Source organism: Lepeophtheirus salmonis, chromosome 1 (assembly GCF_016086655.4).
Source record: "Lepeophtheirus salmonis chromosome 1, UVic_Lsal_1.4, whole genome shotgun sequence".
NCBI classification, from domain to species: Eukaryota; Metazoa; Arthropoda; class Copepoda; order Siphonostomatoida; family Caligidae; genus Lepeophtheirus; species Lepeophtheirus salmonis.
Window position 1 is genome coordinate 32133079 of NC_052131.2, and position 13555 is coordinate 32146633.

General features: G+C 29.6%; 1 protein-coding gene across 1 annotated transcript; it reads right to left on the reverse strand.

Annotated features, from left to right (window-relative positions):
- Positions 1-243: 243 nt before the first annotated feature.
- Positions 244-1679, reverse strand: LOC121127682 (uncharacterized). The gene is made up of 3 exons (XM_040723115.2): positions 1447-1679; positions 1055-1382; positions 244-998 (listed from the first exon to the last, which is right to left on the reverse strand). Exons 1-3 carry the CDS (start codon positions 1642-1644, stop codon positions 607-609), a joined length of 918 nt encoding a protein of 305 aa, XP_040579049.1. The 5' UTR covers positions 1645-1679; the 3' UTR covers positions 244-606.
- Between the last annotated feature and the right edge of the window lie 11876 nt (positions 1680-13555).

Below are 13555 nucleotides of genomic sequence, written 5' to 3' on the forward strand. Positions count from 1 at the left end.
AAATGTTTATGCATTACTTTTTCTGATGGCTGTTACTGGATGAAAACAGCAGTTCTATAAACTGTACTAAACCCTCTAAAATGATTCAGTCGTCGAATCTTTCATTGTTCTAATTAATTGCAAAAGGACTCGTCATTTAGTTCATGATTCAGCTGTAATGTAGGTCTCAACTTTTGAAATTAGTTTAATGTTACGATCTTGGGTCGTGAAAAAAGAAGAAGAACGAATTAGTTCATGAAGTGATTCCATTTACAACCGACACAACTTTAATAGATTCAAAAATACTAAATGCATATTTATTTTAACTCAAAAACACAAACAACCAGTCTTGCAAAGAAGAAAAATATAATTAAATTCATAGACTCTCCCCATCATCTAATATTTCAAAGTTGGCAGCGCCATACAACTTTCGTTTAGCTTTCTTTAGCAAAACTGAATCCATGGCGTTTTCTGTTTGATTTCCTTCTTGTTTTGATGAATTATTTCCCTTTTGTAAATTACTCAACATTTTTTCCAAAAAATTCCATCAGAACGAATCGTTCATCCTTGTCGCCATTGTCCTTTTCCATGTCCTTTTTGCCCCTAGCAATATCATCTTCACCCTTTTTAGATGACATATTGAAATGAATACCTTTTTTTGCCAGATACTTCTTCTTTTTCACTTTTAGAATTCATACCATCATCACCAGATCCTTGTTTCATTTCAGTTCTGGACTCATTAGTATCATCCCCAGGCCCTTCTTCTTTTTCCGCTTTTGACTCCATATCATCATAATCAGGTCCATCTTCTAATTTGGATTTAGACTCTAAGGCTTCATCCATTTCAGAAGAAGATTCTTCTTCATCCTCCTCCTTTGATTCACTCTTTGAATCTTTTGATTGGGTATAATTCAACTTCTCGCTACTCAACTCAGAATTATTCCCCGAGGACCCTTTATTTTCTAAATCTTCATTCTTTCCATCACCGTTGTTGAGTCCCTTTTTATACATCGGCTGATCTACACAAATTATGATTAAAAAAATATTCAGTAATTATTGAATATACCTTATGTACCTTCATCCTCTCCGTTTGATCCTTCCACAATTCTTTGTATTTCATTGAATTTGCGAATAATATCTTTATCCATTGACCCTACATTGCAATTATGATTGGGGTCTTTTTCTTCTTTGTCAAAGTTACTAGAATCCTTGAACATATTTATTGGAACCTTGTTAATTGCAGAGAATTCACCATTTCGTTGCGATACTTTGAACTTATGGGAATTTAAACTTTTAAAAGAAGTAGATTTACCCTGATCTGTAGGGATTCTCTTATTACCACATCCACCACATTGTTTTGAACACTTGCAAGGTCTCAGCACCCCAGGACTCACCATACATCTCTACACATAATTAAAGAGGCTAATCATAGAAAAATATTTTATTTTTTTGGAGACTTCAACTTACTTGCTTTCTTCCGTTATATTTGAAACATGTTGAGTTCCATTTATGGTATTGAAAATATTGATATACTTTTGGGTCTGTCTTGTGGAGACATGGAACTCCATTCGTGGTTCGACATCCTCTCTTGTCCTTCATCATTTCAACCCCTTCATTTAGGAATAACATAATGCTTAATGCAAGGAAAAACGGTGTAGTATTCATTTGTACTTTGGTACAACTAATTATTTGAATCAATTTACTACTAATTAAATTCCACCGATTTGGGATTAATGACTTCAAAGGACCTAAACTTCAAAGGGATTTAATCAAAAAATATATTAAAAGTGTAGTGATAGATTCAATGATAAAGGGTTAGATGAATCTTCATTGTATTACTCAAGGGCGTCTGCAGAAGGTGAATAGAGGGGCTGAAACAAAACCAAAACAAAATAATTTATGAGTTTTAGTAGAAAATTTAATAATTTTTTTCTTTTTTAAAACTCAAATACTTTAAATTTGAATTAGTTTTCCAAATTTTTTAAATTTAATTTAGTTTTCCAAATTTTTTAAATTTAATTTTGTTTTTCAATTTTTTGTTTCCCCAAAACAGTATTTTTGAAAACTTTAATTTACATAAATAGCTATGAAACTTTTCTATGTTTTTCAAATTTTTTTCCAAAAAAATTTATTATCTGTGAATAGCTATATATTTTTCACGAAATTATTTAATTTTCAAATTTTAAATTTTCTAGGAAAAACTAAAAATTTCTTAATACAGCCTCTCCAGTTCACTTCCATCGTAAATACTTGTTTTGAATGATTACATTTTTCAGAAAAGAATTTCCAACGGCAAATTTAATTTTTTATGAACAAGATTTTTGAATTTTTTGGGAAAAAAAACTACACCCCCCCCCTCAATCGTGCGGACGCCCTTGTTATTGGTTGCGATGCGTCAATAAACAACGGCAATGAAGGCAACAAAATCATATAATCGGCAGCTGATCTTAACAAGGGTCTTAATTTATTAATACTATATATCTTGTTCCCGCATTTTCTCTGAGCTCAACTCTAAAAATGTATATCAGGACCTACAAAGTTAATAAGTTTAAAACGTAACCCTTTAAACAATATACACCGTTTAGTACTAATTTAATGCCATATTTAATGTTATTTTAGGTGTAATATCAATTTTACATAATATTGTACTCTTTTTGAAAAGGCAAGTTTAGACGGCATTGCAGCACTTTGAAAACAGTAGGGGCAGCTCAACACTGGTCTACAATAACAAAGGGGGAATGCAAATGTTTGATAATATAAGTATGATATATCAAATAGTTTTTAATATAACCGTTCCATAACTAATGCCCACATAATTATAATTGTTTTAATACCTAGATTCCTAATGATTTTATTAACTTATCATTAATTTCTACGGAACTTCTTTATGATGTCCGTGTTGCAACCTCGAGATATTAGTTTATGTCTCCTCAGTTTTTATTGTTAGTCATTATTTGTTTGGTCTAGTCCCAGGGCGACCTCAAGATTATATATAGGGGTGGGGGAGGTGCTTTTTTTAATAAAATCCGAAAATTATAATTTTCAAAAAAAATATTTCAAAAATAAAATATCTTAAAAAATAATATTCAAATATTAAATTTTAAAATTCCAAAGCTATTCAGAAAAAATTGTTTTTTTTTTGGAAAAAAGTTTCAAAAATCCTTAGCTGTTCACAAAAATGTTTTAAATTATTTCTTTTGGAAAAAAGTTTCAAAAATCCTTAGCTGTTCACAAAAATGTTTTAAATTATTTCTTTTGGAAAAAAATTCTTAACATTTAATTTTTTTGAAAAAATTTTAACAATTAAATTTCAAATATTTTAATTTTTAGAATTTTTTACAAAATCTATAGCTATTCATTAATAGAAAAAATTGAGAAAACATTTTAGAAGTTAAATTTTTAGAAAAATTTCAAAAATCCTCAACTATACTCAATTTTTTTTATTTTAAGGATTAAATTAATAGGAAATTTAGATATTTTGGGGAGGGCTAAACCTTCTTCAGTTCACTCCCTGTGGAAGCCCCTCCGTCCAGTCTTGGGAGGGGTACTATCATTCTTGGGAACTGGTCTTTCAGGTTGTCGTTCCTTCAGACTGTCAGTACCAAAACTGATATAAATAAACAAATAAATAATTTTTATTGACGTCAGGAAGGACAGAACGTTATGAGTTTTATGATTGATATACACTGGACTAGACCGAGACTGAACTGGACTGCAGTCATCAATAAGGATCGACACAACACTAATCAAAACTATTCAAGGAACATTAAAAAAAAAAAAACATACTTGTTCTAATAAATATACATTGAATGTCAATTTTCTATTTGAAATTGAAACATTAGTTATGTATTGTCTGTAAATAGATCAATTCCATTAAATTAATGCTTTGATACTAATCGTCCATAAGATCTATAAATATTATTTTCATGTATCCAATTACATATATATTTTTGTCATTGATATATTTAAAAAAGTATAATAATTGGTAAAAGTAATGAAAATCAAAAGAATAAACTCAGATTTTTTTTTTTTAAACACTAAAAAGCTCAAATTAGTAAATTTCAATACGGACCTATAGAACGTTTTTCATGACGTCATAAATTGAATCTTAATAGAAGATGAGGCCATATTTGGTGGCTCAAGGTTGATATTTTTACTACATAAAATGGATAAATTTCCAATAAATCTTGATTGAATTTCATCATGTCTTCAAGAATATAAATGGATTTTACGCCTGCAATGAATACTACTTACTACCAATAATGAGCAGTGATATAATAATTATTTAAAAGTAAGATTTTCTAGAAATCCCTACAAAATGGCTAAATTTATAAAGTTAGGGAAGAAAAAAAAAAGATAATGGAAGAAAAAACACTGTTTCAATTGTAATATTAATTTTTACTTAAAACATATAAATAAAGATGCAAGAACGTATTGTGTATCCATTTAAAAGTCTTACAAAAGTAGACATTCAATATATTTTCTTTTGATGGATAGTAAAGATTTAAATTTTTTTATTTGTTAGTACCATTTTTGACATGGAATAGTCTACTATTTTCCTTACTGTTTATGAAAAAAAAGATATTACTGTTATAAAAATTGGTTATTTAGGCCCTTAATATTGTCAAAAATGCTGACATCACATAAAAACGTAATATATAAAATGTTGAAGATAAGTCAATCATACCAACTGCTCAATTACATATATATATATATATATTAATTGCATAATATTAAAGTATAACATAATTATTTATTCGATGCTTTAAAGATTTACGTAGTTGTACACTTTTCTTTGTATATAATAGCCAAAATTTCATCATAGAAATAAAAAGACGGCTTAAATATATATACATATATACCTATGTATACAACGAAAGATCAAAAAGAAATTACATTCCTGTCCTTTTATGTCAACAAATGATAAACAAATCGTAATTTTGCATTTTTTTATAAATAATAACTATTATTTAACTCTAGCTGAAAAATACAGTGATCCCAAAATTACCTTACCTGGTTGAATATAGACGGAATAGTTACAATTTGTCTCGGGAAAAAATTATAAATTTTTACCAACCACAGTTGTCACGTTTTTCATAATTATATGTTGGTTTAGTCTATTTGAACACTAGATGACGCATCGAATTTGAAAACATCGTCATAGCAAACATAACAAAGCACATTTATTAATACAAAATAACTGATCTTGTAAATAAGAGTATTGCCCTTGAGTAAGGTATGATATAGTCGACCACTTAATAGATAAAAGACTATAGTTTATCTCAAATATTCCTCAGATCAACTAAAAAGACGTGGAAGTCATAAAATATAAATTATATCGGTGAAAATAATTTGAAAACAGAATATTAATGTCGAATAATGTAGTTATAACTCAGTAAGCTTATTTGATTGCTGGACATTGATGTTGTTTAGATTTTTAAGAATACATTAAATATATGTATAATACTTTAACTATAAATCTGTCAAACTTTATGAAAATTAATAAACTAATAGTATTCAAATCAATGATAAGCCGTGTACAATAATACAAAATAATACTCAATCTTTCGTAATTTTTTTTTATAAATTTTGACAAATTGGAGGGGAGGGGTTTTGTTGGAGTAACTGGGATAATATGGCCCCTGGATAATATTAGACACCCTAATACACACTTTACTTTCTTTTTCCTTGTGAGATTGGGGGACGTCACCTATCTGATAAGACTTACAAAACTATTAATATGTATGGCATTGTGAAACAAAAATAAAACTTTTCGGATTTATTAAACTTGTTTGATTGCCTTTTGAAAAGAAAAAGTTATGTTATAGAAACACTATATGTTATTAGTTAAGTTTTTTGGGGGAGAAAATTGATTATCTCAGGAGGGATAAAAAGTGTAATAGATCAAGAACTGTCACTCTCCGTGGTCACCTATATATAGTTCATTGAACAAAATAAATTCAAAGTAGTAATTTAATTCAAGAATTGTGTTCATCACAATAATTTTAAACAAAAAAGTTTGTTAATGGTCTCTAGAGTTTTATTATTATTTATTATCCATAGATAATTTTATAATAATTAATTTATTAGATTGAGAATACCTGATGGAAATATTTTTTAAGTTATACAATACCACTTTTCCTACTGATGTTTGACTTCCACCACGCATTTTAATAATGATGTCATAGAGTATAACTGTTACCAAGAGTAGCTACACATATGTATATTGCCTTCCTTGACTGTTACTGTTAGAGTAGTGCTTATATACTCTATGACGTTAAAAGGTATCTGTCTTACCATGCAGTCGGTACGGTACATAAAATTGAAAATTATAGCTAGCTCGATTACATGATGGTCTAACTTTGTATTTCTATTAACTTTGGTATACCTGAACTAAGACTTTTCAAATATCAGCTGCGTGTTTTATGATTTTGGTGGGAGAAATTGAGTTACTGATATAAAGAGAAGAATCTTCAACATTTAAGATAACATTGGTGTAGGTAAAATCCTACAATTATATTTACATTTATATATATTTGAATTATTATAGATTTTTAAATCCATTTAAAGTAAAGATAGGTGATAATTATTTTTTCAGAGGGAGAGGTTAACACACCACGACTTATTAAATAATGAACAAAATAAAAGAAAGAGCACACTCATCAACCGTTTTTCCTTTTTTAATCGCTCTATTTAGTTTTTTTTTTATGATGTGTCCAAAATAGGATTCAAATAAAAACCCTAGTGGCCTCTAAATTGGCTTAATTGTCAGGAAGCTTTATTAGATTGACAGTGAGCAGCCCTGAGAGGGTAAGAAAGGGCGTAAACATAAATCCTACTCTTCATCTTGTAAAAACTTTCACAAAAATTACTTTGAAGTCGATCCGAACCCAGTCTTAGTCCAAAAAGGATTTTTTTGATCATTAACATAATCATAACATCCTAACCAATGTTGCATCGCCAGGAATAGTTATAATATGAATCCATGATTTGGCTAAGTTTTTATCAAGACTTAATGCCTTACCAAATTTTAAAATTTGAGGAAAAGTATCCAACCCTGGATAATTTGTGTCCTAAAATGGCAATTCTCTTAATAAAGGGAAAAGGAAGAGTTAACAAAAGGGATCATTGATATTAAAATATTAAATTGCCATGCCCTCTAAATATTTAAATCATATCAACTTCTTAATTACAAAATAGTTATTGTCAAGAATCGGATTCAATATTATGTAGGACGTAAAAGAACAATTCCATCGTTATCATAAAGACCCCAAAAAGGACTACCTAAATTGTTTAAATGTATAATTGTGATGAATATTACCGAAGTTTGGTTAAAAATTATGTCCGATTTACAAATAAAAACTTATGTGAATTTTAGAGCTTATAATCTGCATTAAAGTTAAATAAAATTTACACATATTTCCATTGGTATCAAATCAAATGTGTATATTTTGATTGTTTAATTTTTTTAAGTGTATTTATTCTAAGACTTATTTTATCTGCCATTCTAATTACTTACTTTTATTATGAATAATTCTAATTTTCATAAAATATTATGTGAGTAAAAAGAACAAATAAATTATATTTTTCAATATTAAACAACATAAAATTTCATCATAATATTGTTAAATATAGATATTAATTTTAATTCCTTTTTCAAAGATAATGAAGGAAAAAAAAGTATTTCATTTTGGCAAGGTTTCAAGATTTTTGTTATGTGGCCTTTTTTTATGGATCCAAGGCTGTAGAAAATTGTAATTTCAACACCATAAGAAAATTCAGATTCACGGTAATAATTTCAAGCTTTAATGAAATAATATAATTGAATCAAGTCCTGATGTTTTTAATTTTTTGTTGGATATGAACAAGATGAATGTATCCTTCAATGTTCCATGCCATATTGAAAGTCATGCAAATTTTGTAAGGTTCATGGAACTTTATACTAGCAAAGTGATTCCTTCTTGCTAAACCCTCACAGAGTCAATATATTCCCAAAGTTATGTTGTTTTGCCCATGGTCTGAATAGAATGCAACACTTTCTCCTAATTACTTCAAAAATACCTAATCAAGTAATATTTTCTTGCTCAATTCTTGTTTTATTAAACGATTGATTAATACAACGAGCACTTCAATTAGCCTCAAAGGTACTGATGACAACAGTGATGTAATCAATAAATGAGTAGCGATAACATAATCCAACCATGGCATATAATATCTTTCTTATGGAGAGATTTGTACGAGGTTATCATCAATTGAACCTATCAATATTTAAGTAGGGAGTACTATAGAGATGGAGAACGTACTGCTTTTTGTCTACTACCTTAGTAGATCACCGTTGTTTTTCCTTTTTATTTAGTCATTAAAAGTATACTAAGGGTTTTTACTAGAGAGGATTCGTTTATAATTGAAGGATAGGGGTAAAATTTTAATTATTATGTCAAGTTCTTTCTGCATCCCACAATTGGTGAACTCCAAGCTCCAGGGTCGGATCAAGAGCGTGTGAGGTCTCCATAATGTAGGTGTGGAATGATGCTGGATGTTTCGACCTATTTTTCTGCGGAGGTTGGGGGAAGCTGGACGAGCAGCGTGGAGATCTAGGGGTCCGCCCTTTCAGTCATAATGATAAATCCGGCCCAGTCATTGTGTCTTTTTATTTACTACTGCACTTACAAGTATCATCGAATGTTTGCAATGATAACTATTTTTAATGATTGAGCCACACTTCATTAGTTATTACATTGTTCTGGAGGCTTATAATGTTTTTTAACTCCTACTACACAACTCTAAATCATCTATTTATATCATAAATCTTAACTTTGTGTATGTTACTACAACATAATTTTTTCAAATTATTCTATGCTATATTTTTAATATTATACTCGTATCTACCTATATTCATAATGCTCATTAATTATTTTTGCATCATCTATATATATATCCCCTTCATATTCCATTAATAAATATTAATTACTCATTCCAAATAATGAATACTAAATATAACTAAAGAAAAGAGTAAATATTCAATATTCAGTACTGTATTTGAGTCCCCCTCTTCACTAACCAGGTCGAGTCCGAGCCCTGAAGCTACGGGTTTTATAGTTCTGAGTTTCATAGTATCAAGTTTCATACCCCGGATCCATAGGAAAATAAGTAAAGTCTGGATCTATCTGTAGTCTCGTTTAAGGCAAAATATCCTTTCCCAAAATTTATTCTTAATCTTTGACGACACTAATTTTTATTGGGCTCCATTTACTCTGTGATGGTGTAGTGAGTAAAAAAAGAAATAAAATATTATTGATAACACCTTTGATAAATAAAAACAAATATTTAGGCAGGGAACACTCTCCCTGATTCAGGTAACAACTGCAAAAAGCCAATCCCTCTTTTATGATAACATTTTGGCATCAGTGACAGATTCATTATATTTAAGGATATTACCTTCCATGCTTATAATTTACAACTCTACATAAAAGTAACGAAGCATAAATATATAAAATTATATAAAACAGTACATTGATCATTATTTGCTGTTGAACCCATTGTATTAAGGATTCACAAATATTAAATGCCTTCTCAATGAGTGAGTTTTGTATTTTGATAAGATTATACCAATTGGTAGTAAAAGAATGAATCATTATAATTATTCAAATGACATTATTGACATATTTCTTCGAAACCAAACTTTTAATCTTCAAAATTAGTTTTTATCAAATATCATCGAAAAATAGCAAGAAAAAGTTATTGTTTTTTTTTAAAACAATAATCTGCATTATATTATACAACTTTGTGGAAAAAGAATTTTAAAACTATTAAGTAAGTAGGTGCTTAAGTAATGACCCTGCTTTGTTTCACCTATTAATTTTTTTTTTTGAGAATTTTATAAAAATGAATGTAGGAACCATGTTAAATATTATAAATAGTATTTCGAATTCCTTTAAATAATGTTAAAAATACTTAATTTAAAACAATTAGAAGGATAGATTTTCTATTTTTTATGGACTGAAGGGCAAAAGCGAGTCATTTCTGAAGCGGTCTTTGACTGACAATATAAAATGAATCATTTATGTCCGAATAAAATTTATTTTTTAATTCTTCTCTTATTTCATTATCAGTTCCCTTATGATATGTTGTCCAATTATGTGTCACAGGATTACCAAGCTAATAAAAAAAACCTATATATTTTGTTGTCAGCTGACTTGTCTAAAAAATAATTGTTTCCACATATCACAATATTATCAATCAATGTAGAAGTGAAAAAATAAACAAAAATAAACGTGGTTTACTGTTCCAATACAATCCATAAATTACTTGCTTACTCCAAAATTACAATTAATTATGCTTACAATCACTGGAAAGGATAAAAAAATTGTTAAGAAAGTTGACAAGCCAAATTGTGATTAAAAATACTTTAAGGAAAACTAGCGACAAACAAATCAATGGGGAAAAAATAATCACTTTTTCCCCTTATAGTTTTAAAACTGTACAAGTGCGCAATGTTCATCATATGAAACACGTCATTGTTAGCGATAAAATTTTTTTGTATATAAACAATACAGTTTTATTTTTCTCTCCCTTTACAAAAGTCCTAGACCGTGTCTTTATTTGATCCAGGGTGTATGAATGAGTGAATAAGCTATAAACAAAGTAGCAAAATGTGAAATACGGTATAATTAGTTGTTCAACTTAGTGTGTTAAGTGACTTTTTTTTTGTTTGCTAGGAGCGTTGAATATTACTTCGTGAATAACAACACATCCTTAACGAATTCAGCCTTTTAACTGAGTGTACAAAGTTAATTCCGTGAAGGGAAGAAAAAGTTGTAAATGGCATCAGGGAAGATTACAAAAAATGAAGAAGTTATTTGATGTGGAAAAAAGATTTCACTTACACCATGAATCTACTCAAGCACATAGGTGCGTTTTGCTACTTTTTTATAGATTTAAGGAGTGTCCTTTCTGATTATAGATCAAGTACAGGACTAAATATACCAGGTGTAAATGTAATCTTGGGACACTTTTTTACATGATCTTTTTAGAGATATGATTAATCAAAACCCAAAATGCATACATTGTACATTGCCTCAGACTTTATCTTTGAGTAAGGACAAACATGATTTAATTTATAGATAATAGAACTACGTTGAATTACTAAATTACTAAAAATCTAAAAATGAAGTTTTTAGAACAATGAAACAACTCTTCGCTTCATCAATTTTTGTTTGAAAATATGTTTAATAGTGTTATTTAAATGCATTTTTAAGATTTGCTTTATGATAAAATTATCATACAATTGAATAAGCAGAATGAAAGTTTTCTGCCATTAAACGTAAAAAAATTTAAATATTTAAATAATTTTATTAATGTATAAAGATTGTCAAGTTATTCAAGTCCTTCTTTGATTCATTTTTGATATTAGCCTCCTACTGATCTGATGAGCCCTAATCCTTCTAAGTAATTGGTGGAGGCTTCTGTTAACACTTTTACTACCCTTTTAACGCTTAGTGTGTGGCAAAGCTAGTTGGGTACCTTCATAGGGATACCAATGAACTTACACACCTATGAAGTGCTTACAACACCAGAGAGCGTAGTTTTGATACATCCTCTTTCCAGCATATCAAGTCACTAATCATGGAAGCATTAAAGTTCATATAAAGGTTTTCTACTGGTCCTGGCAGAGGACTCCTTAGTGATTGTCAGATTCCCATTTTCCCCCTGATAGCCACCCCTTCAGTTCTCTCCTTCTGATCCTCAGAGCACAACACTATCCAGGTGAAGTGATTCACTTTAATATATAGACGTACGTCATCTGTGGTATCATAAAAAATACCTCTTGAGTTTTGCTACTTTGTTTTATAGATTTAGGTGTGACAAGTTCAATAAATACATCTTTGTTGTTGACTTAGGTAAAATGATCCGTCAAATCAAATCCTATCTATATCCTGGCTAAAAATCCTGTCTTCAATGTCTGTTTAGAGCCTGTACCTCATATCCTCTCACTAGAGAATAAGTTTGATTAAAGTTAAGTACCATATGAGGGCATAAATCTGATGCCTTTGCCTTCTACCCCCAGCAAGGCAATAAATTAATGATTTACATATAAGGAAAAATAATCAAATATATGTACGTATGTATGTATAAAGAATTAAGTGACCACAAGTAAATATTAATATTTGCATTTTTTTTAAAACAAACACATTATTTACTTGCTAATTGAAAGTCTAAATTATGAACTTTTGTACGTATGTTACATACATGTAGTGCTACATTTTCTTCTCGTTGCGTAAATGTAATTTATGAGTTACAAACAATAATATGTACACTGCATATGCAGTACCCTTTTGACTATTCTATGTAGGAAGGCAGTACATTTTAAGTAGAATTGCTTTGAACAATTTGTATTGCATTTTCTCTATTTAAACATAAATTATATTGGGTATTCTATAGAATTAAGTGGGTTTTATAAATATAAAAGGTTGGCAATGCTTCAAAAAATAAAGAAATGTTGTATTTTAAAACAACTGGATATACAACACGTTCATTAAATGCAACACTCCAGATAAATTACTCTCTGGAACTCAATCAGAAAGGACAAAAATAAAATACAAATGAATTTTTTTAATAAGTAGCAAGTAGTTTTAATAAGTTAAGAAATATTTATCCATATAAATAAAGCAAAGTTTTTCTCTCTGTTTGTATATTTGTGTGGCGGATGAGAACTCATTTTTAACAAACAGCTTACTAAAAAAAAAGAAAATCATACTGCATTTGACTTTAGAAGAGGTTTAGCAACGAGGGTGTGTAGGTAAATCACAGACAGGTAGTATTATAGACGCTAAAGTACTCTCCCGATTTCAAAATATCCTATAAAACAAATTGAATATTTGAAGTTTGACATACATTATATGTATGCAACCGAGCGGTCCATTAGAATCTGACCATTTAAATTATAAAATTCAACAAGATATCATTTACTAATCAACAATAAAATTTCAACAAAATTATTACTCAAGCTAGATTTATGTGTGAGCTCTCTTGATAATTAATGTAGCCGCTTTTAGGGGAAATTTGGCTTCCAGGCGGCGACATAAAGCCTGACACCTGTTGCGGATGTATTTTTCAGTTATGGTGTCCAGTGTTGGCTGATAGCGGCTTTGAGGGCTTCGGTGTTTGAATGACAGACACTACAGGTCTACAGGTGTAGTTGAAGGGATTGGCATTAGGAGGAAATTGTCAAAAAAGAGTTCAAAAGCACTCAATAGGCCCATTTAAAAGAGCCTTGCAACGGAGGAGATGGTTTTCTTTCATTGCTGGTGACAAAAGTGGCTTCTTCACAAGACTCTTTCCACTTTTTTTTATAATTTTCTTGACAGTTTAGTGTGAATCTCCTATATTTATTGTATGGGCCTGCATAGACTTAAGGGGTTGGCCTGGTATGTTTTCTTTATCTCATCCGGGTCCAATTTGGCCTTTTTAATAAAGTTATTCTTCTTTTCTATCATTTTGGACTTGTGGACGGTATAAAAGGTGGCCTTGGAAACACCCAACTGCTTGGAGTGCAGGTATGGAAATTCGTAGATTA